Source organism: Aphelocoma coerulescens, chromosome 1A (genome assembly GCF_041296385.1).
Source record: "Aphelocoma coerulescens isolate FSJ_1873_10779 chromosome 1A, UR_Acoe_1.0, whole genome shotgun sequence".
In the NCBI taxonomy this organism is placed as follows: domain Eukaryota; kingdom Metazoa; phylum Chordata; class Aves; order Passeriformes; family Corvidae; genus Aphelocoma; species Aphelocoma coerulescens.
This window is the reverse complement of record NC_091014.1, coordinates 54,976,742-55,000,726: the sequence shown is the minus strand read 5'-3', so window position 1 is coordinate 55,000,726 and position 23,985 is coordinate 54,976,742. Positions and strand designations below refer to the sequence as shown.

General features: G+C 47.4%; 1 protein-coding gene across 12 annotated transcripts in view; it reads right to left on the bottom strand.

Moving 5' to 3' along the window:
• Positions 1-14,473, bottom strand: part of RBFOX2 (RNA binding fox-1 homolog 2) — a 172,027-nt gene extending 157,554 nt beyond the window's left edge. For all 12 annotated transcript variants that reach the window (XR_011147934.1, XM_069002901.1, XM_069002900.1 and 9 more), the window contains exon 1: positions 14,016-14,473. Coding sequence is in view for 11 of the 12 variants with exons in the window: in XM_069002901.1 (XP_068859002.1) it covers positions 14,016-14,207 (192 nt within the window). In the remaining variant the exon portion in view is untranslated. The remainder of the gene's footprint in view (positions 1-14,015) is intronic.
• Positions 14,474-23,985: the final 9,512 nt, after the last annotated feature.

Genomic DNA, 23,985 nt, shown 5'->3' with positions numbered 1-23,985 from the left:
TATACAGTTCTCTTCATCTGCCACCTGAGCCGTGACTGTGAACCCCTCCCCCAAGCAGTAACACTACTTCATTTTGCTGTACATCCTCCCTTTCCAAGCAGCACATGAAAATGATGCTCCATCCTTGCCAGATTCATTGCTGCCCAGGGGTTTAAATACAGCAGCAATGAATTGACTGGTCTTGTTAATTTAATTCAGCTACATGGGAAATCTGTAAACAGAAGCACAAGCCATGACAATACTGTCAGAGGGCTCTGAACACAGAACTGAAAAATTTGCTTTTGGTTATCACTGCTAACCGTGCAAGGAAGAAGAAATTTTCCTACTGGACATTTTACATTTTTACTGTTTAAGCTCTTCAGGTAAGAATAAAGTTTCCTACAGGCAGCACTGCTTTTTCTAGCCTGCCAATTAGCTTCACACACAACATGCTGAATTAGCATTTGACTAGACACACTTACAGCAACTCCAATCCAGGGCTAATTTAACAGACGTGACAGCACCCCTTGAGTCACCAGGGAAGGCAGGACCACCTGCCCTGACTCCGCTGGGACAGAACAGCCTTTGGGAGATGAGTGATAACCACATCCCATCCTCCCTTCCTACTGCAATCTTATTTTCACAGTACACCTGTTCAAATGCAACCGTAATTTTTTCAAGCAACTTCATGAAGAGAGTTGCCTCCGTGACGAACACTATGCAATAACCATCTGTATATAAGCACATCATTCAGAGAGCAAAGCTAACTATCCAACAGACTCCGCACCCCAGGAAAATCCATACAAGACACAAAAATATTTACCTGGGAAGTAAAGTTGGGAAGTGACCTATTAAGAAGCTCTCCACTACTTAATGTGACTGTGTTCATCATCAGAAATCCTGCCCAGGAAGTCAGAGGCAGAGAAAGCCTCACAATGGTAGGAATTCACCCATGGAAGAGGAACAATGCCACATGTTTACTCCTGCCCAAGGGGTCCAGAGATTTAGGGATAGTCTTTAAAATCCTATCCTAAAAACAAAAGTAAAAACTGCCAATCCCAGAACCAATCAGATTTATAGACATCAGAATCTTTAATTGCAGACTTGCAGCATTTCAGGCATCAAGAAACTGGTGACACAGTATAAGAAACTGCTCAGGAGAATGTACATAAAATTTCTGTTTCAGACTAACCCTGAGGATCAGGTAAACTACACAAGCCAAACAAAGCACTTGATACTACTGAGCCAGCAGGGCTGGTCAGTTTGTCCACTGTACTGAAGCTTTTCCAGACTATATGCATCATCTCTTTATCAAGAACCAAATCCAAGAGAAGCAACTTCACAGAATACTTTACAATAGATATGAGAGCCCAAGCACAGAGATTTTATGTTTATTTAAACACAAACCTCATAAAAGAGCTTGCTAACACCTTGCCAGCAACAGTGACTAGCTGACACCGGGCATCTTGGAAGATTTCAGTGCACAGGAGAACGAAACACACCCATCTCCTGCTACCCTTCCCATGGATGGTCAAGGACAGGCACTCCTTCAGGCAGACTGTCATCACATTCAAGTTGCAGCCAGAGGGTTCCTCATTCTGAGGTAACAGGACCATTCTCTCCAGTTTGCCTGCAGATTCCACACATCTACTAAAACCCAACAGAAGCAAGAACATAGGATGATCCAGATCTACTGAATCACTATCCATTCTCCATCTACATATTAAAACATACAGACTGGCTAGTCTTTCTCTGCACATAGAGATGCCTCAGAGTTTTGGATGCTAGAAAGGATAAGAAAGGAGAACCAGGTCACCGAAGGTGAAAAAGAGTGGCTGGTACAGAAAGGATAGAACCAATGCTATATCAAATGCCACACTGCAAAGCAAACCAATACCCCTACCAAAACTCCAATGGAGCTGCCAAACTCTGCCCCATGAGCCTATGAGCTACTCCTATGGTAAATGCCTGCAATAATCATGAGGTCCAAAAATGAAACAAATACCATGCTGGGGGAAAAAAAAAGCAAAAACTATCTTCCTGTTTTCAGTAGAAAGGTCATGTCTATTTAAGGAAACCTTCCCAAGAAACATGGACATGCTCCATCTACATCCATCAACTAAGAGTCCAGATTTAAGTGTAATCACTCATCAAAGAATTCCTAGTCCTTAAAGGGGTCCTGGTGGAAGCAAATCCAACTCATGCTCCTCCTGGCATGAAAAGCAGTCACAAATGCCTGATACTGCCCAAGATGAAAATATCAACCCATTGACCAGCAAAGGAGGAATTATTACTCAACAATTTAGGCAATGAATAATAGGAGGAAAACACACACACAAGAAGTCTCACAGCATCTCCATCTATTCAAGTCAACACCTTCCCCATGGGAAACAACCATCCCCAGGAGAACTTATACATTGGTCTGGCTGAAAGAGGGAGATAAAACTTAGATATGTTATCAGACCTATTGCCAGAGACGTTTCAAGACAGAACATGAAGCATGAAGAATTCTTAGTGGTGTTAATTTGTGATTTATCAACAGATAAAACTTATTTTTGGCACTGACCATATGACATTCTTGTTGAAAGCCAGAAGAGATCAGGCAAGATGGTGAAATGCAGCAAGTCTTTTCTGGAAGGATGTAATTAGGGGACAGAGCAAACACAAAACCCAGACCTAATTATGAGTATAATTTCAATTTCCTGGCAAAGCCACACACAGATAGATATATAGATATCTATAGATATATAGATAGATATATAGACAAATATCAGGTGTTCAGACAATATATACTCAAATACTAGCCTTAGCCTCATTCACCACATCTACATCGATCACAACAACACTGACAGGTCACAAGTGGACACTAGAGAAGGGATGGTCAGATGGTATGCTGGTTTTGGCTTTCATTGAGTTAATTTTCTTCACAGTAGCGGTTATGGGGCTGTGTTTTGGATTTGTGCTGGGAACAGTGTTGATAATTCAGGGATGTTTTAGTTACTGCTGAGCAGTGCTTACAGAGAGTCAAGGCCTTTTCTGCTTCACCCCACCAGTGAGGAAGCTGAGCATGCACAAGAAGTTGGGAGGGAATACAACCAGGACAGCTGACACCAACTGACCCAAAGGATATTCCATACCACATGGCATCATGGTCAGCATATAGAGCTGAGGGAAGAAAGTGAAAGGGGGGACATTCAGAGTGAAGTTTGTCTTCCCAAATCACTATTACACATCATGAAGCCCCGCTTTCCGTGAGGATGGCTGAACTGCCCATGGGAAGTGGTGACTGAATTCCTTGTCTTGCTTTGCTTGCATGTGTGGCTTCTGCTTTACCTGTTAAACTGCCTTTATCTCAACCCACAAGTTTTTTTTACTTTTAGTCTTCCAATTCTCTCCCCCATCCCAGCAGGAAGGAGTGAGCAGCTGTGTGGGGCTTAGCTGCCAGCTGGGATTAAACCACAACAGATGGAAACACTACAGAGTTAAGTTCCACTGTAACCCTCTATCTGACAGTCAAAATCCACAGTCGGTCCATTTCCTTTTACATTCTCCTTCTCTTCTCTGAAGTGTTTTCTGACCCATGGTTGACATCTAACCATCACACAGACACCACTATTCCCAAATGCCACTATCACCGCCTGCTGAGTCCATCCCACCATCGCAAATGACGGCCTTGCCTCCTCTGTCTGTGACCTCTCAGCTCAGCTCTCACATGAGGCACTTGGCATGCAGACCACCACCACTCTTAGGGAAATCTAACCAGCCCAGGAAGTCAGACTTTTCCAAGAAGTGCTTAGGTGTAAAGGTCATATAGGGAAAAAGCTGCTAGACCCAGCTGGTGACATTAGCAGATGCCAGGTCTCCACTGGATTCATGTGAGTTTTGGAGAGGACACTAGCTTCATTTTCTCCCCTCACTTCAAGGCAACGAGAATTCCCATAACATATGCAGAGGTACTGCCAGGCTGGTCTTTATCTCCTCTTTCCAAAAAGCAGTGGGATGGGGTGTTTATTCCTCCCCTACCGCTTTATACTACTTACAGTGTTGTAGTCTGACAATTCTAGCAGTAAGATCAGGCATCCAGCCCAAAAGTAGGCTTGTTGTCTGCAGCTCTCTGAAGATGACAGAACCTCAGCCACTTAACACAATTCTGGCCCCCCCTTTACTCAGCTAAGGAGAACAGAACTGAACACCCATGCAGAAGCAACAAAAAGCAGGCACTGATGGGATACATGAAGGACTCATTATTCAGCAAACAAAAAGACGATACCAAGCCCTTGATCACCCACATATTTCTCACCCGAGACACCTGTATGCCAAGTGGCAGGATTGCTTTGCAGCCCTAATGTGTCACCAAGTCTCCTCAGCAGAACATGCCTCTCCTCCTCGCTGACCCCACAAGTGACCACGCTGAGACCTGTGTTCCCAGGAAGGGGGGGAGCTGCCAGTCCCCACGGCAGCCAGCGCAGGGAGCGGGTCAGGAGCCGGTTCCTGCCTTTGCTGTCCACACAGCAGCTCTCTGCTTCCTAACAGACCAAAACATGCTTTTTAACTTGAAAGGCAAAGTAGCTACATTCTCTCCTAAAATAGCAACTGCAAAAGTCAAGGGCTGCAGATTAAAAAACAGCAACTATCCATGCAACTTCCAGTGTTTCCTCACGTGCAGGGATGTTACAACAAATCAGGATTATGTGCTATTTTTTCCTAATTCCTGCTTCATTCAAGCCTAGGAAGCGCTGTGTTCTGAGCAGTATAAACAGCTGCAGAAACCCAAAGGTATGTGGTTTTGTAGTCTCAGACAAGCAGTATCAATTCTACTTAAAAAGTTAGATTTCAAACCTTATCTTCCAAGTAAAATTTCACTATGATGCTGACCAAGTTCCTTAATTCAAGGTACTCTTCTGGGCTTTAAGATAAAGACAACATCACTGTATAATTGCCCAACATGACACACTTAAGGATTGGTCTATGGAAGCAGCAGGCATCATATACACAGTGGAAGTTGTAGAGAGCTATAGATCAAGGATTAAAACATCACCAAAACCCCACCTCAATAAAAAAGCCCCAGCTACAATCAAAAATACAAATAAAAATAAGTTAGGCTTTAAGTGTCAATTGTTTGTGGGCAAAACTGGTCTTATTACCAGGTACTTCAATCCCCCATTTCCACAATAAGGCACAGTATACCTTTTCTACCTCTTAGGAAACTAAAAAATAAAATCATTAGTACCTGTGAAGCACCCACACTACAGTGGTGAGTACTGTAGAAGAGACCATTAAAAATTAATAGGTCTGTATTCGGTGCAAGGTTTAGATTATCTGCAGTAAATTCATATGGGGTCATACATGAGATGAAAGAGAAGGAATGAAATACTGCATAGTCCAAAACCTGACCTTACACCCATTTTAACTGGTTACAAAACTCCCATTAAGTTTAATAGCGCCTCAGTGAACACCATCCATTTGCTGCACTTGTGGAGATGTAGTCATCTCTAAAAACATAAAAGCTATGACCACATAATTGTGACCTCACATGATGTCCTCTTGTCACATTTTCCTAGTTAATAGCAGTTACTGGCTATGAGTCCCGGCCCCTTCAGTGTGGATGCACCACGTGTTAAAGTCTCCCCAGTCACAGTCTGCTGTGCACAGGTTCTCACCCTGGCACATTCAGTCTCCTCAACCCTTTGTGTGGAGGAAGCAGCACCTGCAGTTCCAGACCACCCAGGACAAACATAACTCCAGCACCACTGCAGAGTAGCACACCTCTTCCTAGAACCAGAGCATTGAGAGTATTCTGCATGTCCACACACTTCAACTTCCACTACTGGACAAAACAAGTAACAGGATGGGCAGGTGCTTCAGAAGCCAGCTGGATTCTCCTGCAGGCTGTCCAAGAGACATTCAGATCTGCTGCTGCAAATCAGCAGCAGTGGCAACACTTTAATTGCCTCAGTTTCCTCCATGATTCCAATCATTCCTGAGGCCAATATAACAAAAACACCTGTTTCCCACCCTGATACATGCCACCAGCCCCAGGACATCTGCCCGTACCATGCTGCCAGCCCCCATTTCCTTCGGTGTGCCCCACGGTTCCACCTGCTGCAGCAACATCACAGCCCAGGCTTCCTTCCCTGAATGAACCTTTTGGATCTCCCCAGGCTGTGTGGCTGGTCCTACTCACGGGAGCAGAAGCAGCATCACTCAGAGAGAGAGGTCTTAAATCCCAGGAACCACCTCAGGTCGCTCCAAAGCTGAGCTTCAAAAATTGGTACCTACAGGCAAGGAGAAGCACCGACAAAACCTACTCCATCCTGGTCCAGCTTCGCTCTAAAGCTGCACAGGGCTTTTAACATGAAATAAGGGTAGGAAAGAGGCCTCTGATGGACCTGCTTTCCAGGACAGCAGAGTACAAAGGCTAATGAAGAAGCCATTGCTTGCACTTCCCCTCATTTCTTCTTCCCACAAAAAGGAAGCAAAGCCACAGAACAGAATAAAATCAAAGAGCCAGACAGAGATAGCTCAGAAGCACGATCTCTCATAGGAGCTGCTCAGAGTCATGCTTGGCTACTCTGCCTGCAGGTCAGGGGAGCCAGGCAGAAGGTGCCCAGCCCTGCAGCAGGGCAGAGCCTGGCCTTCCCCCCCCCTCACCGCCTGAGGTCAGTGAGCAGGCTGGAGGAAGGGCAACCTTCCCACCCCTATCCGGGCAAGAGAACAGCAACCACAAGCAGCAAATTATAGCACCAGGATCCCAGCTAGAGCCTGCCCTCAGCCCACACGGCACAAAATCAAGGCTTTTTAGTGATGCCTTGGTGGAATTTTCTTCCTGGGCATCACCCTCAACGGTGACAACCAACCCAAATGCCTGCAAGAATCTCCTACAGAAATAGCAGTGGGAAAGCTGTGCAGAAAGTCTCCATTAAAAGAGCACAATGCTCCAGTCCCTTGAAGAAACCTGAGCTGGATCCAGATCCCAAGGCCTCAAAGGCCCCTGGGGAGCATATTTTGATATTTGTGACACACAGAAAAGCCACATAAGGTTGATTCTTTAGCCTATTAAAAGCAATTTAGCTATGTACACTCAGAGGGAAAAGTGCTGACATGATGAGGGTTTTTTCCCCCTTAAATGTTGCAGCTTGTTCCTGATCTCTATGCTAATACCTGCTTTATTCCTGAGGCAATTATGAGCAGATAAAACCCAATAAAGTCATACAAGAAAAGCAACAAGTGCTTCTATTCCAGGCTCTTTGAAGCAAGCATCCAATCCTTCTGCACCACAAACTCTCCTAGATAAAGGCAAACATAAGCAACAGCCTCAGTAACACACAGCCACTTCAAAAACATGCCAGTCTGAATCCCACTGTCCTATCCAAGTAGAAGATCTCATTACCTCTTTTCTAACCACCGTGAATCACAAGTACCCTCTGCCCACACTCCAAAGGTTAGGTGGCAGCACAATGGTATAGCTGATTGAACATCAATGTCGCACCTCATGAGCTGACAGAAAGCTGCCAAAGTTTCCTGCTCTGCCCAAGCAGATGCTGGATCCAGCTCTAGTTCAGCTGACGCTGCTCATTAAACAAGAGGGCTTTTGTATACAACCTTCCTTTCTTCGTGGCCACTTAAATATGTCGTATCACTGCTAAGGAGTTGGAGTCACTTTCCTTCGGTCCAGCAAGAGAGCTGAAGGGGTGGTTTAGACAGATGCCGTATGTATGTGTGACAAGCCAAACAAGAGAGAGACTGGAACAGTTCACAAACACCCTGGAAATCTTCCAGAACAGAGAACACAGGTTACAAACCCAGAAGAATATGTGGCATTTCTCAGCAAAGCTTTCCTGCAGGAGAGGTACCCAGGCACAGCTCAGCAGGACAACTTGGCAGAGCCCTGACAAGGAACACTGCAGGGTCAGGATGGTGGCATGGTCCAGGACTGGTGAGGACTGTTTCATACAGCCCCTGCCATCACTGGACTTGGCCCTGACAAACATCTCTAATTTGACCCGGAAAAAAGGAGGTGCACGCAAGAAAGTGAAGCAGAGGGAGGGGGAAGCATGCTGGGGAAAATGTATACACATCTTTCAAACTGAATTTACAACAGATTGCTGGCAAAATTAAATTTACTGGAGAGCAAAGGGAGTTAAGGCCCAAAATGCAGTCAAGCAGCTCTAATCCCTAAATATCGGGATTATCTCATGACAGCTACACTCGGGTGTCCACTCAATACCACTGTAAAATGTAGATCAACAGAATGCTTCAATGAACTGGAACTCGTTACCTCTAATTGCTTCTCTCACTTCTCTTCTGGATGTTCCTCTGATCCCTCAGCCACCACATTTCAACAGCAAACACACACACACACACAGAAAGTCAAGTAATATCAGAGACGGGCAAATTAACTAAGAGATTTCCAGACAACCAACACATCTGCCCTTCTCTTTCACGTCATATAAAAACTAAGGTTTGCTGAGTGCCACAAGACAAGTCAGCAGCATAGAGTGATAGGTTTTAAAACACCTTCAACTAATGTGATTTCTAACATTTTCCAGAGGGGCAGAGGTTTCTGTGCAGCCAACCAAACACTGCTAACGACAGGCTTTATTTTTCCAATCTAACAGGGGTATGTCCTTCAGCAGCAGTTTCCAGGGGGCCACAGACCACACACAGAATCCTGTTCAGATCTGTCTCAACTTCAGTTTAGCTTCCCTATCTCTAGTGCAAATAAAGCAGTTGATTTATTTTATTTTACTGCTGCCTCCTTTGCATCTCGTGAGTTCTGGTACTCCTGCTGCCACCAGGCTCACCACAGCAGTCACTGAAAGCACAGTCCCAGTAAAGCACAAAGCCAGCACAGGAACACAGCTGCTAAACCTTCAGTGACCAGCACTTCTTTGAGACAACCTTGACCACAGAGGTGCTAACCCCCAGTGCAGAAGGGCAAGGCAGGGACCCTGCTTGCTGGTTCACTGGGAGGAACAGCTGGCAGAGGGTGTTGCACAGGATGTGCCTGGGAGCTGCTCCAATCTCAGCTAGGTGGGCAACCTTTCCAACATGCAAGGGAGAGACCAGGCTTCCTGCAAAATACCAGAACGCTTGTATTTCTAAACGGGAATTCTGAAAGGAAAAGTAAAAACCTTATGTCTACAGCTGGTACACATATGCAGAAGGAAACCATCTCCAGTAGAGCCAGACCTCTCTTTGGCTTCCAACCTCACAACTGTGGCCATCACCTTTGAACACAAACCTCTGGAATCTATAGAAAAATACTGAGAGAGCCGGGAGGAGTACTAAAGCATGCAGCATACTTCAGTTGGGCTTTCCATTTTCCTGAATAGAGCCAACAGTAAAGCACTCTTAAAAACTCTAAAATCCCAACTTTCAGCCTGTTTGCCAAAGGTTTTCTTTGAACCGGAGATTTTCTAAGTGTTCCCAGACTGTGTCAAGTCTAACTCATAACATTCAAATATTAAAAAAACAAAGGGCAAAAGCAAACAGAGAAACAACAACAAACTTAGAGGTGATTCATTACATCTCATCACATCAGCAATTCTCTGTCAAAACAGCATCCCAGAAAACCTCATCCTGGATCCAAGGCAGGGGTCAGCTTCGATAGATTGGAACTTCGCTTCTTTTACTGTAATATCTTGTATCCCTTGCATTGCTCTGCATCTCTTTACAAAGACAGCCATGCCATGAAAAATAAGAGGGAGGAAAAAGCTAACCTGATTACACAGCTTTTCCACAATTTACTGGAACGAGATGTTCTCTTCTGTAAGATTTAAAAATACAGACTTCCAAAGGGTCCCTCACAGCACAAAAGCTGTTATTCACTGGCCCCTTCTTGATGACAATCCCAGTCAGCCCTCTTACTTGTAAACCCAAACCTACCTAGAAATTATCAGCAGACCGATTTCTTGCCATCCTCTGGAGCACCACAAACAGGCCACAGCTTGAGCAAGGATACTGGCTGTCATGAAGCACCAGTCATGTCCCCACTCTCCCCTTTCTGGGGCACGCTGCAGTTCAAGGTTTCCAGTCACTGTGCTGGAAAGGAGTCAGGCTGGTAGGGGGTGTCACAGACCATCTTCTGGCTCACAGTAGGATGAGAAACCACAGACTTTCTTGTGGAGCAAAGACTTATCGTCTATTACATCATCATTTAGTCACAGGGGACTGATCTCAACACCACTAGTCATCTTTATGAACCCTGTGCAGACATGGCTGAATGACAACACAAAGTCACCACTCATTGCTGCCACTAAAGGTTTATGTGGACTGGGCAAGGCATAGACCACAGCTGCATTAAGTGTCTGTCCTGACCAGTTGGCTGCAAGAAGAGTAATTCTCCCAAATATTCCGGGATACTGAGCACACAAGTCATTCATGAAAGAGGAACAAGGATCAGCTCTGTTCACACCTTGCATGTAATTCCACCCATATATTATCACCAGGTGTAATTTAAATTTTCTAACCAAACTAGACCCCATAAAAAAGCTAAATCAAAATTCAGCTTGGGGACTGAATGAGGAGTTGATTAACTTATCCAACCCAATGCAAAGCAAAGGGGATGTATTTTAGTAACTTTGTCAGCAGTGTAAGCTGTCTGGTATACCTCTAGCACCTGGAAAGGGAAGACAAAAAGAGCACCCTGGAATTACACCCCTGTCTGCAGTTTTAAAGAGAAAGGGACACTTCCCAGCTAGCCACATTTCTCATCTTTCATCATGCAACGAATGGAGGAGAGGGATTGTTGCAAGGGTACTTTCTCTTCCATCTGTGCAGCAGTCAGTGTTTTCTGACAAGAAGCAAATACAGCTGCATCAACAACTGCATTTCAGTACAGTTTCACAAGTGACTTAGGCTAATATAACTTTCTTTTTTTTTTCTCTTCTCCCCTGTGTTAGGGGAGAAGAGAATTATTATTTTTACCCAGATCAGCAAGCTGATCCAAATGATTCAACCATCCAAGTCAGCTTTTTATACAGTTAAAAAGCAGCAATACCTTTGGGGCCCTTTACTTCCAAAGCTTACAAACCTATCCAAATACTTCCAGGTGACATTCCTGGCTGGTGGCATTTGACTTTTGCCATTTATGGAACAGAGGGAGCTAAAAACCAGCAGTTCCTGGTAGACCTTTTCCTCCCACGCCACGATTAACTGAAATATGTCCCAGAAGCAGATAGCAGCCATGATCCGATTTGTCCCAATCCCAACTCAAGCAGCTTTACACCACCCTCCTAACAAGATCAGCACTGGCCAAACACCATTTATCCGGCCTGATCAAAGATGGATTAGATAATGAAACCCTAACTGCATAAGCTGTCTGAGCATGCTGGCCTGAGACAGCAGTAAACAAGAAGCCCAGCAGATTTAAGGGCTACTCAAAGCTTTTAGGCACCCTCTGCCCCAAGGTCTTAATAACTAGCTACTATCTTATCTTCCTTTGGGCTAGTTTTGATATGTCATGTTAACAGACTCCCAAAAAATCTATTCGTTTTACAGCTACATTAGTAATTTCTACAGCTAAATGATTCTACAGCATTACACGCTGTGTTTATACCCTGAGCCACTGGTAGGTAGGGGCTATGCAAAGAAGAAATGGTGGTGGGCATGGCATTCCGTGATTCCTTGTTATCAGCCCAGAGACATGAGGTCACCAAGTTTACACAGCAACAGCCCATGGCTCTGGAACAGGAAGTAGAAAATTGACAGGATCTCCAGGAAAAACAAGGTACAACAGTTGCTGGTGTTATTTCCAGCTTTCAGAAAGCCCCTAATACATATGAGAGGGAGAAAAAAAAACCATCAAAGAATAGGCTCTTTATTCCTCCTGTAAGCATTACGTACAGTTAAACATAGAGGATTTACTAAAAAGAACCCGTTATTCTAAAATAAGGTACTTCAAAAGAAGGCACTATCTGAACAGAAATCCTCACGATAGGCAACCTTGTGTTTGTCTTTTAAGTAAAAAGATAACGAATTTCCCAAACATTAAAGAACACATTTTTCCTATCTCTGATATTATTTGTAAGTTTGTCTTAAAATTTGGTACTGCTTGCCTGCAAACACGAGAAGATTCTCCAAATATATAAACTACAGTCTTTAAAAACTAAAAAAAGTCAAGGGAAAATACTGAACATAGAATCACAGAATGGTTTGGGTTAGAAAGGACCTTAAAGATCACCTAGATCCAAACAATGGTACACATTTGTAAATATATACATACAGACATATATGTTTATTTTCATCTTTTATAATAAAAGGACTGAAAAATCTTTTCCATATATAAATACATATGGAAAGATTAAAATTACACTAAGAATGCCAAATAAGTACAATATGGGTGCCCTAATCTGAAAAATAGCTACACCAACTACAGACACACTTAAAAATTGGACTCTGCTCGTTGCACCACACCTAATTTCTCCACTGCTTCCCACTATCTGATACAGAAATAGACCCCAACTTTCTGCTAGTTAATTCCACAATCAATCCCTAGTATCATGACCACCAGCACTACACACTGCTGCACACATACAGTTGCAGCCCCATGGCTGAACACTGCAATCTTACTATCTTGCATTATTCATTGAACAGACAACAAAGCACTTTAAAATGTAAATATAGGAGGGGAGTCTTTTATCTGTAGAGAAATTGTACTCATTTGTAATTAAAAACAAAAAAAAAATCAGACTTTTGCTAAACCAGTCCAAGTCCCTTCCTAGGCAATTTTCAGTTGATTTACCCCAGTTTACGTCAACAACAATCAGTTAAGCCACTATATGCAGGGTAAACTGGTGCATCTTCTGTAATTACACAGGACCCCTGCCTCAGTTCAACTTGAAGAGCTGGAAGAATTTCATGTCACCATGTTTGTGCACTCATTCATAATTCCTAGCAAGACACACCGTATAAACACTCCTTCGATGCTGAGCATCTTTCTCCTTGCAATTGTACACATTGCCTGAGTCATACTTGAAACCTACATGTGGGAGAACACACTACTTCAAGGGATAAAAGAGCACAGCACGATTTTCACTGGCCCATGAGAGAGTACAAGCAGCACCACTTGGATGCGAAGGTCCAGCATTCGCTCAGGCCACACCATCACACTGGGGAAAACATGATGCTGTGGGGTGGAGAGACCACCATGAAAGGCTAAACATCAGACAGAACCACAAACAAAACCTTCCTGCTGCAAGCTGTTTAAAAAATAAATAATTCTAGAGCATGGAAACTGGGGACAGTCTGGGAAGTAAAAAGGGAAGAGCGTTGGCCAGTATTTGGCATCTTGATGAGAAGCACGGTGGAGAGAACAGGATGCTTCCCTTGGAAAGCCAGGAGCACTTACCAACCCAAAAAGGGCGAGAAAAGAAACAAGTTCAGATGAATAAATCACGCTGCTTCCAAAGAGCTTTGATATACTCGTCACGAGAGACACAAGCAGAAAAGACCAGTGCAACTGCCATAATAAAACAATCCTCCACAACACCCAAACAAAGGGAGGCAGAAACACCTTGGCAGCATCACCCCACAAACACAAAGGCCAGTGCACCTGGAACAAGCGATGTTTTAGGGACGATCAAACCGCGCTGGCAGGAGACGACAGAAACGCGGGATCCTGAACCAACCTAGAAGACGCCCCACTACCCCGCTTCTCCCCCTTCCCAGGCAGCACCTGGGATTTCTCCTAGTACAAGCCCCAAGCGCCGCGGGTAAACCCGCTGCCGCTGCCCCGCGCCCGGCCCCGACACCGCGGCCTCCCCGGGCTGCCCGGCGGTGCACGGAACGCCGGACCCGGCGGCGGCTCCCCCAGGGCCCCGCGCCGCCGCCCCACGTGCTGGGCTGCGCCCCCGGGAGCCGCCCGCCTCGGGTCGGGGAGCCCGGGGGGATCCCCGCTCGCCTCGCTGCCCGCGGGGAAAGGGCCGCACGCCCGAGCGCAACGCGCCGAATCCCGCAAATCGAAATCCAACGCGGCCCGGCCCGGCCGAGCCCCGGGGAGGGAGAGCCGGGGACGGCCCGGCCCTGCCCGCTACCTGCATGCCGCCGCCGTCGGCCTCCGCCTCCGTCCGCAGCCGCTTGCTGTGGCCGCCCTCCGCGCCGTCCCCGCCGGCCATGGGCTGCTCCAGCTCCGGCTCCCGCTTCACGCCGCGGGCGGACCCCGCGCCGCCGCCGGCCAGGAGCTGCGGCTGTGGCTGCTGCTGCGGGGGCTGGCCGCCCTCCGCCATCCGCGCCGCCGGAGCCCCGGCCGTCCCCCGCCGCGATCGCCCCGCTCTGTCACCGCAGTGCCCGGCGCTGCCGGGGGAGCGGGAGCAGCAGGAGGAGAAGGAGGGCGGCGAGCCCCGCGCCGCGACCGGAGCAGCAGCGGGCGCGCCGGGCTCCGACCCACCGGAGCGCCTCGGTCACGGGCTCGGCGGCGGCTGGGGAGGGGCCGGAGCCCCTCGGCAATCTCCGGAAACGCCACCGGAGCAGCGCGACCCCCGTTCGGAAACCTTCGGCGGTGCCGGGCGGGGCGGGGCGGGGCGCGGGCGGAGCGTGGGGCGGGGCGGGGCCGCCGCGGGGCTCCGGGCGCCGCGGAGCCGCGCGGGGCGGCGGGAAATGGCCGCTCGGCCGGGCCGGCCCGCAGCACCGCGCTCGGCAGCCGGGCTGCGCCGAGCCCGCCCCGGTCGGGCCGCGGCCGCCCCGTGCGGGCCCGCGGTGGGTGCGGCACCCCCGGAGCGGCTGCGGCGGTCGCGTTGGCCGTAGGAGTGCGGGGCACCCACCCCGCGGGCAGAGCCGGGTCCCCCGTCGGTGGCCGGCTTGGTCCCGGCCCGGCTGGCGCAGGCCGCCTTTGGGGGTGAGGTTTCCGCAGCTCTCCCAGTAAGGAACTGAGGCGAATCTGGGGTGATGGGTACTGGCTTGAACCCCCGCTTCAGGAGCATCCAGCAGCAAGGGATGTGCTGCCCAGCTCCGTAGCTCCGTATCCGTGCTCAGCACAACCTCACATCACTGTGCCTTGTGTTCTTTCCGGCCTTTTCCAGGCCTCCTCCGTGCACCTCACTCCAGGACTCACCTGACGGCCCCAGAGCACATCTGATTTCTTGAGAAAGGGGCTTCATTTGTTTCCTGTCCCTCCATGGGTTTCTCCTGCACTTTTATATATATATAGCTAGATAACTAGATACAGATTTATAGATATGTAGATATATAGATATATATGTATGTATCCTCATTTTTATATGACTTCCAACCAAATGGAGACACCAGTCTGCAAGAACCCAAAGCGTGTTCATCGGCTGTTCTGTGTGTCTCCACGTTTTTGATCTTGAGGAACAAATTTGGAAACCTCAACCAAAACATAAACTTGATTTCATTATGCAGCTGCAATCTGGTAGCACTAAGGACAATGTCTGCTCTAGAATGAGGAAGGCATAGGCAGCCTGTATTGTCCTGAAAGTAGTCTGGAAGCCATGGCAACTTGATGGAGAACTAATCCACAGATCATAATACAAATCTGCGGTTAGCTTGATTATGGGATGGGAATCACACTCTACTGCTGCCTCCAAACTAAAAATGGAGTTGGTCAGTGTGAGTCAATGAACACTGAGGAAGCCTTTCTTGACTTTTCTAATATCACCATGTGTAACAAAGCCTGGGGACCAGTTAGATTGTCTTAGTCTTCCATAGTCCCTGTACATGCTACATCTGTTGATCTTCATGAAATTATAGAGCTTTTGGTTTTGAGTGACAGTTACCATACGTGACTCTAGTCTTCCCTTACACCACATTTTTTCTCATCCAAAAATAGTTTTCAAGGCCATGTTGAAAGCTATTTTAAGTGGTATGTTTTGTGCTGAGGTGCCAGCTTGTCTCCTCCAGTGACGGGGGAAATCTCTTTTTTCAAAATGACTACAAATCCCCACAGAGTGGCAGGCACCCAGAAGACAATTACATGCAGCTTTTGTCTGCTCACCCACCAAGGGTAAACACACGTCTCATTCATCTTGACTGGGTTTGATAAAATGAGCCAGACTGTCAAACAACATTGAAGGAACATGTTCAGTCCACTCTTGGCTTAGAAAGAAGCTGAATTCTCATGACTGGGATGCTGTTCATACAGAGAAAAGCATCATTCCTGTATTTGTCTTTCTGCCCTAATTTTGACAAGGGGTTCTACATGAAGGGTCCAGGTTAAGGTGTTGCCTGTGAGGAGCTGCAGAAGGCTTCAACGTTCAGACAAGTTAGGAATAAACAATTTGGAGATAAATCTGTATGTGCACTTGGGAGCACTCCTCTCACTGTGGTAACTGAGTGTCTGTCTGATGCTTCCCTTGGGGATATCAAAGAAGGAAGTCGCTTTATGGTGCCCAGCCTCCATTTTTCTCTTCACCTTCTCCTAACCCCATTTTCACCATCTCCTGCCATGCAGGTGCCAAAGGTGCTGCCAGTTCTCCCTTGCATCCTATGTGAACACGGTCTGTGCCACAGAGCAACTCCTGGCAGAGCTGGCAGTGCCATAGGCACATCCCTTGGCAAGGCATTTTTGGCTGGCTGTGGTCTGCAGCCCACCAGGGGAGGAGCCAGGACCACCACGGAGCACAAAGCACCCTCGGTTATGGTGCAGGTGAACAGAGCTGAGGGGGGTACTGTGCCCTCCTACCAAAGTGACCTGCAGCTGCCACCGCCCTGCTCTGTGCCATTGCGAGCTTTCTGACATTACTGCCTTGTTACTGCGTATTACTATTTATCCAGCTCTTTCCAGTTCCTCTTAAAATAAGATTAATTAATTTATCTTCATGGTATGTTTGTGGGATAGGTATTATCCCCATTTAACAGATGGGATATGAGGCATTCCTGAAGTCACAAAAAAGCTTTTGAGCTGAGACACAATCTTAATCCGTTGATTTCCTTTCACACAACCCAGCTGCCTTTTAGGTATTTGTGTGTGACATCTGAGACATACTAAACAGACAGCTGACTCTTCTGTTAACCCTTCCACTGCTGTACAGCGCTCTTGCCAAAGGCTCCTATGTGCTGTGATTTCGTGGACGAGTTTGCAGAGTGCTCACCAGTGCTTTGTCTTTGACAGATCAAAGAGAGGCAATCCTAAGAAATGTTATCCTTGCAGAGAGCTCCCAGAAGCTGGCATGAAGAGTGTATCTTTCCTGAACAGATTCACATCATTTTAGAATAAAGTTGCTGTGGTTTCCTCCCCCGAGAAGGATACCTTCTGAAGAGATTCCTTGGAGAAACATGTGCTGGTGTCTCCCACTGGGCTGGAGATCAGGTGCAATCAGGATGCCGGGTGTGAAACATCTATGGAAGTACAAAGGGCTGGGTCCCAGAACGTGCTTGAATGGAGCAGAGGCAGTGACTCAGGCAGGTTCTAAGGCACAGGCATGATGAGAGGCACAAACTCACTCATTAGTCTTTGGCCCGAAGGCATAGAATTCATTCCAAGACACTTCAAAGCAAATCTCTCCTCTCCACCACCACAACTGAGAACAGTTTCTTGCTGCTTCCATCATCTACACACGATGTCTCACCTTGCTGACCAGCTCCCTCTTGCCCTTTCAGCCTCCAGCAGCTTTGTTCCTCTCCTTCATGAAGGATTTTGTCTCTCTGCTAAGCAGGTCAGGTGGGACCTAGTGCCTTGCCCAACCCTGCTCATTCCTGCTGTTTCTGTCCAGTCAAACAAACCTCTGAAGCCAAATGCTCTTCTTCCTCACAGCAGTACTCCCACGGGTAATGAAGTGCCGCCAAGGTAAAGTTTCAGCCTGGACTTTGGCCCTGGTTTTGCAGGAAGTGGCAATGGAGCTTTCCATAGTAACGAGTGTGGGTAAATGTTTCTTCTTCCTTATCTCAGGCCAGCAATTTGCTACAGAATTTTACCTGCAGAAGCTGCCTTTTCTTGTAACCAATGAAGACATAGCTAAAAATACATAACCTAAGTCAGCAAAATCCAAAGACCTTGCCACCTGGCCCAAACCGTGTGCCAGGAGGATGCCAGTGCCCAAGCAGTGGCAGGATGCCAATATCAATATGTCACTGTGACGCAAAGGTGCTGGCAGCTGTCAGTCACTGGATCAGCACCCACAAGGCACCCGCTCTTTTCCCAGTGCCACCTCTTGCAATGAGGACACCTGGCTTCAGCAGACACCTCCAAGCACCTCGGCACTCCAGCAAGGCAGCAGTGTCAGCAGCTGGGAAACTACCAGAGAGCTCAAAGCAAAACTTTCCTGACTCATTTTCCTGTTTCCTGCAAACATCGCTGCAGCACATTTATTGTTGCTGTTTGCTTGGTCTGTGGTTCTGTGGGGCATCAGGCTGTACAGCAGGTCTGGCATTTTAGGTGTCCTGATGCTGCTAAAGCAGGATGGCACCTGCAACGCAGATGCAGTTACCTGCATGGATGCAATTAGCATAAAAATGCCATCTGTCTGCACTGTTTATGCCTGGGAGGGATAGGGAATAAAGTAGGTCCTTCAGCACTTCTAACATGAAAGGGCATCCCACTATATCCCAGCAATGTATGAGAGCAGAATGGTGTGTGAAGAACATATCTGGGAAATGAAAGGCCTCTTGTTTTCCTGTTGACATGACAGGGCTGACTAGATAAGTAAGACCAAGATAATGACAAACAGTGTGAGCCACAGAGGTACCACAGGGTACCTCCCTTCATGGAGGCACAGACCAGAAGAAGAAAAACCTCATTGGCTCTCCCCTACCCCCTGGGTGCCAGAGATCCAGTACCGGGGAAATACCTGGCACTTACTCTCCTCGGCTGCCTGTCACAAGTGAGCCAGAGGCTGCTGAAGGCTGCAGCCCACATCAATGGGCCAGCAGTGGCAGCTGTTGATGCAGTCCTCCAGTGGCTTAGCTGCACATCCCTGGCCGTGTCTCTGAAGCACCTCAGGGTTGTGCCACCCTCTCCTCTCACAGACATGAGCCTGCAGCAGCCTGACATTACTATTCAGCTTACACGGGCACACAGACAAAGAGAGAGTACAAATCATTATTTGCAACTGTGCATTTCCAAATAGGCTGGAGGCCGCACAGCTTGAGAAGGGCAAATGCCCTGCTGGAGGCAACATTCATTCCTGGTGTAACAGGCAGATAGAGCAAAGGACAAAGCAAAACATTCTCTGTGGTGACTGGGCACGTCACGAAACAGAACAGGGGTTATCACGTAACTCCTGTTCATTTTCAGTGAAGCACCCTGTTTGTTAGGGCCCTTTAGCTACAACTCAATTTACTACATGGCTAATCCCTGGAGTCGAGGCTGATTCTTCCTCCCTAATTGGTTTATTGAAAAGCTTCTGAAAATGCATTCTTACCCACAAAATGCCAAACTAAGCTGGTCCTTAACAGGACTCACTGCACAAGAGGAGCCGTCTCCCAGCACAGAGAATAGCTTGCAGATATTTTCTGCAGCAATCTCGGTATCACCTTTCACTTCTGTGACTGATTCAGGGATAAAGAAAGGGTGTGTGGTTGAAGCTGGCCCACACCCTGATGTTTCCCAGCTGTTCAAGCCTTCCCCTGAGACATCCGCCATCTGTGCAAATTACAACAGCATGAATTACGCCTCGGGATCCAAGCCACAGAAGTGTTTCCAGGATTGCTCCAGCTTTTCACTATTCCAAACATTTTGCAGGTCCCTCCTCTGCTGCTGCTAAAGTTTAATCTCTTTGTATCTGCCACGCTCACAGTTTTCCAGTTCCATTCCGTATATTTTCCTTGGTCTCAACTTCCAACTGAAATTTCCACGTGTCCCCTCGTACTTATTCAACTTTCCAGATCACGGCACATCCATTATAGATGACTCCACCTGCTGGCTATCCAGCAGTCCAGCATTCGCATCACAGGGACTGTGAGACACAGTACTACTTACTCGCATGAACATGACTCCAAAATCGTGCCCTGAGATTGTACATTTGCTGTAAAAGATGGTCAATTTTCCTTCATGCAGAAAAGTGCTCTGTGAATTTATGGTAACATTGTACCAATAAGCACTTGCAATCTGATTTTACCCTTTCATAATGCTATTTGCTGCTGATACAGCACAGATTTCAAATAAGATTTGAAAACAAATTTTTCCTTTTTTTTTTTTCAGTGTGATTTCTCCACTCTAAAAATAGTTACTGCCTCTTTGGCTTCCGATCCAAACTAGAAAATGGTGGTAAAGCACAATAAATACTCTGTATATGAGCCAAGAGGGTATTTATAAAGTAAGTCAACCTTCAATTTATAAAGAAAATCCCCCATATATGCTACATCTGCATAAATACTAAGATTTCAGATAAACTCCCGATGCATGTGGGCACACAGAGCCAGCTGGGTCAAGACAACTGACTCTGCAAGAGCAGGAAGAAATCCTTCGCTTGTGATTCAGCGTGACATTTAAGCACTTGCTTAACTTTAAGCATGAGAAATATCGTTGCAATCAATGAGGTTATTGACGTCCTCGTGGACAAGGCGAGGACTCTGGTGCCTGTCCCTTGCACACATCCAGAGCACCGCTGCAAGTCGCAGGCAGGGAAGCTGCCTACATCTGTCTCAGAACACATCTGTCTGCCCTGCTGATTGCCAGTGCTCTCCTATCCCCAAGAAGATGAAATTATTTCAAATGCAATTTGTAGCCCCCCTTGAAAAAAAAAAAAAAAGGCTAAGCCTCTCACCCGGAATCGTCCGAAATCCAGACAACACATAATCCACTACAGGAAATATAAATGCCTAATGCAATTTTATAGGCAGCTGGAGGGTGCCAAGTTTGCTACCCCACACAATAGGTTGTGGATTTCTCCGTGGAAAACAAAAAAATAAAAATAAAAAATAAAACAGCAGAGAGAGGGCTGGACTATAGCTCCCCTCAGTGATCCTCAAGCCTTGGGAACTTAAGCTGTGGCTGCTGGCAAGAAGGGGCCGCTAATCCCACAGTCTGTAGCAACCAGAAACACAGCCATATTTAGTCATGTTTTCCAGCCCCTTCTCCTATTCCTGCCTGCTGAACAGCCATTTGGAAGGTGGTCAGGGCTAGAGATTCAAACCAAAAGGAAACGTTACCAGCCCATGCAAAATTCTGAAAGGGATATCCACAGCTCTGCGAAGCTGATGAAAAAACTGTGGTGGAAATCCCTGCCTGAGTGACACTGGAGCTGGCCAGGGATACCAGCCCTGTGCTGTAGGGTCTGGCTGACCCAGAAACTGGCTGTATGACTCAGGATTACCATCTCATGCTGGCCACTCCCTCCAGAGACTTGTGTCTGACTTTATTAATACCACTTTTCTTCATGCAACTCAGATGGAGCTTAGGTGGTTTGGGTAACACGGGTTAAATATGGAACGGGGAAATCACCACAGTCTCCCAAGTAAGTGCTGTAAATTCCAGCAATTTATGACAGAGGGGAAAGCTGGAAGCAGTCTGAGTGCATTCTTCAGCAGTGAGAATGCACAGGTAGGGCACCCAAATAAATGTAATTGTGGTACGAGGCTATAACCATGCCGTTCTGGAGGAGGAGTCATTGCAGTTTTATCTCCTGGACCTGCTTACGCTGATTTTTAAAGTCTTTTTCTTCCCCTGATATCCATTTTCCAGCCACCAGCCTGTTTGGGTGCCCCATCTGTACAGCTCTTACCTCATACACTTACCAAATACACTTTGTATTTGACCTCAACACTGAGTTTCCTCAGTTTGCTGGATGTATTTAGAGGTTACTTACAAAACTCCTGTGACAGACTTTATGCAGGGTAACATCCTCCTTCAACTTGATGCAGACCTACACACGCATGGCAGTTTAAGCCCATATGTAAGTGTATATACACATGTATGCTCACACACACTCTTGTGCACGCACATACGCAGAAAGGTTTAAGAAAGCCTCAGTACTGCTCTCTTCTGCTCCTCCAGGAGCTGCTTCCTGCAGGCTGCTCACCCCTCATCCCCCTCATCGGTGCCTCTCCCAGGGCCTCCATCTCCTCCAGCTGCTCACCCCGCCCGGAAGGGGCTGCTCTGGCCGCCCACCGCCAGGCACGGTGCCAGATGCTGGGTCCCAAGGGAGCCTCCTGGGCCCTCCAACAGCCTCCTGCTGTTAAAAAGTCGCTGGGGATTTGGGGGCACATCCTCCACTTGCATCTCCCGTGCAGCTTCCTACTGGCCTGGACCGATGGGAACCCAAGCCTGGATACGTGGAGTGGCTGGGGCCGTCTGTCCCCACTGCCACTCCCTCACCAGCATTCCTGAGTCTGCTCCAGCAGGCCGGCCCCTTGGAGTTGCTTCCCCGCCCGGCATCCCCCAGCCCTCTGCTTTTGTGATTTGTCTTTTCCTCCCCTTTACTGCAGCAGGAACTTTCCCTTGGGAGACATTAGTAGGGGAAGGGAGAGGAGGAGAAATGAGAGCCAGAAGTTCAGATGGTGAGCAGGAGCGAACTCACCCCTCCACTGCCAAAACCTCACTGAAAGCTCCAGAACTACCGGGAGTGTGATCCAAGGGCTCACTGCCCTGCCTCTGCTCAGCTCTCTTCTTCCCCACAACCCACTGAGGTCTCTGCAGTGTACCCCAAATCCCTCTGCAGCATCCCCAAAATCCCTGCTCGGGCTGCCTGTGGCCGTCCTGAGCCCAGAGCCCAGAGCTCTGCTAGCACAGACATCAAGCCAGGTAATCCCTTTCATAAACTGCTCAAGCTCCAACTAAAACCACTGTTAAAGCTGTTTCCAGCTCCTCCATGGCTGTGGGGCAGCTGCTTTAGAATTAGTTTATAGCAAAGCTCTCCCTTTCATATAAAGCTATTACCAAGCTGTTGCTTTGTTTTAAAGCAATCCCCTCACACTGCCAGCTCTGTGCTGTGACTGAGTGCCAGCTTAGGTGTCGCAGCACCAAACCAGTCAGAGACAGGGCAAAAAAATAAACTTCCCTCAAGTGCTTTAGCACTCAAAGGATACCTGAGAGCTGTGGGATCCCCAACCTTCAGAAACAAGCCCCTGCTGCAGCGTGCAGCCAGTAATCACATTTCATCCTGGCACAGACAAATTCCTTTCGCACTTCCTCCCTGCTGCCGAGCGCAGCACGCTCGCCCTGGAGAGCGAATTATAATCAAGCTCAGCGGGGCTCATAATCAACACAGGTAAGTACACATCGAGTCTCGCTGTGCTTCGGAAATAAATAAGGCAGCCCCTTTCACCTGCTCTATCGTCGTTAATTCATCTCTTTCCTCCAGCTTTCAACCCACAATAAATTTCTTCAGCTGAAACCATTCTTCATTAGTTCTCTGAGATACTTATTTTTTAAACGCATCCCAGTCCATCAGTCACAGCTGGTATTCTCCATCCACATTTTCCACGCCATCCTCTAAGGAAGTAATTTAGCAGCAGGATCCTACCAGATCTACCAGATCCTCATGTCCCCAGATCTACCAGATCCTCATGTCCCCAGATTTTACTTTTTTTTTTTTTTTTTTTAGAGGACAGAAGTTTAAATTGCAGAGCAGGAATTGCCATGAGCACTTATTTTCTGTGAAATGTTGTGCTGTGACTGGCTCTGGCATCAAAGGACTTGCTGGGTAGTTCAGAAAAGACAGGAGAGGAGAAAAAAGAGAAAAGACAGTAAATATTTTATCTATTCACTGCTCAAGAAAACCAGAAAGCAGTAGCATCAAAACCATGTGGGAGCAATCCCTGGCACAGTAACCACCCAGGTTAGCAAGAAGGGCTGTACCAGTTGCAACAGAAAAAGAAAAGGCAGAATCCAGAAGTTAAGCAGGTAAAGGGAACAAATTATGTCAGAGCAAAATTTTCCTGCCTGTGCAACCCATCTCTGCTGTTTGGTTCACTCTCACCCAGCAACTCACGCAGGACAGGTCAGCCCTGCACACACCGGATTGTCCCCAGTTTCAGCGGTGTGAGGAGGACACGTGGCTGGCAGACCTGGGAGCGGGTGTCTGTGATCCTCCCTAGCGAAGGTCCCTGGGCAGTGGCAATCAGTTTACCCCCAGCCTAAACAGGAGCCTAAGGGCTTCTTTTTTAGCGCCA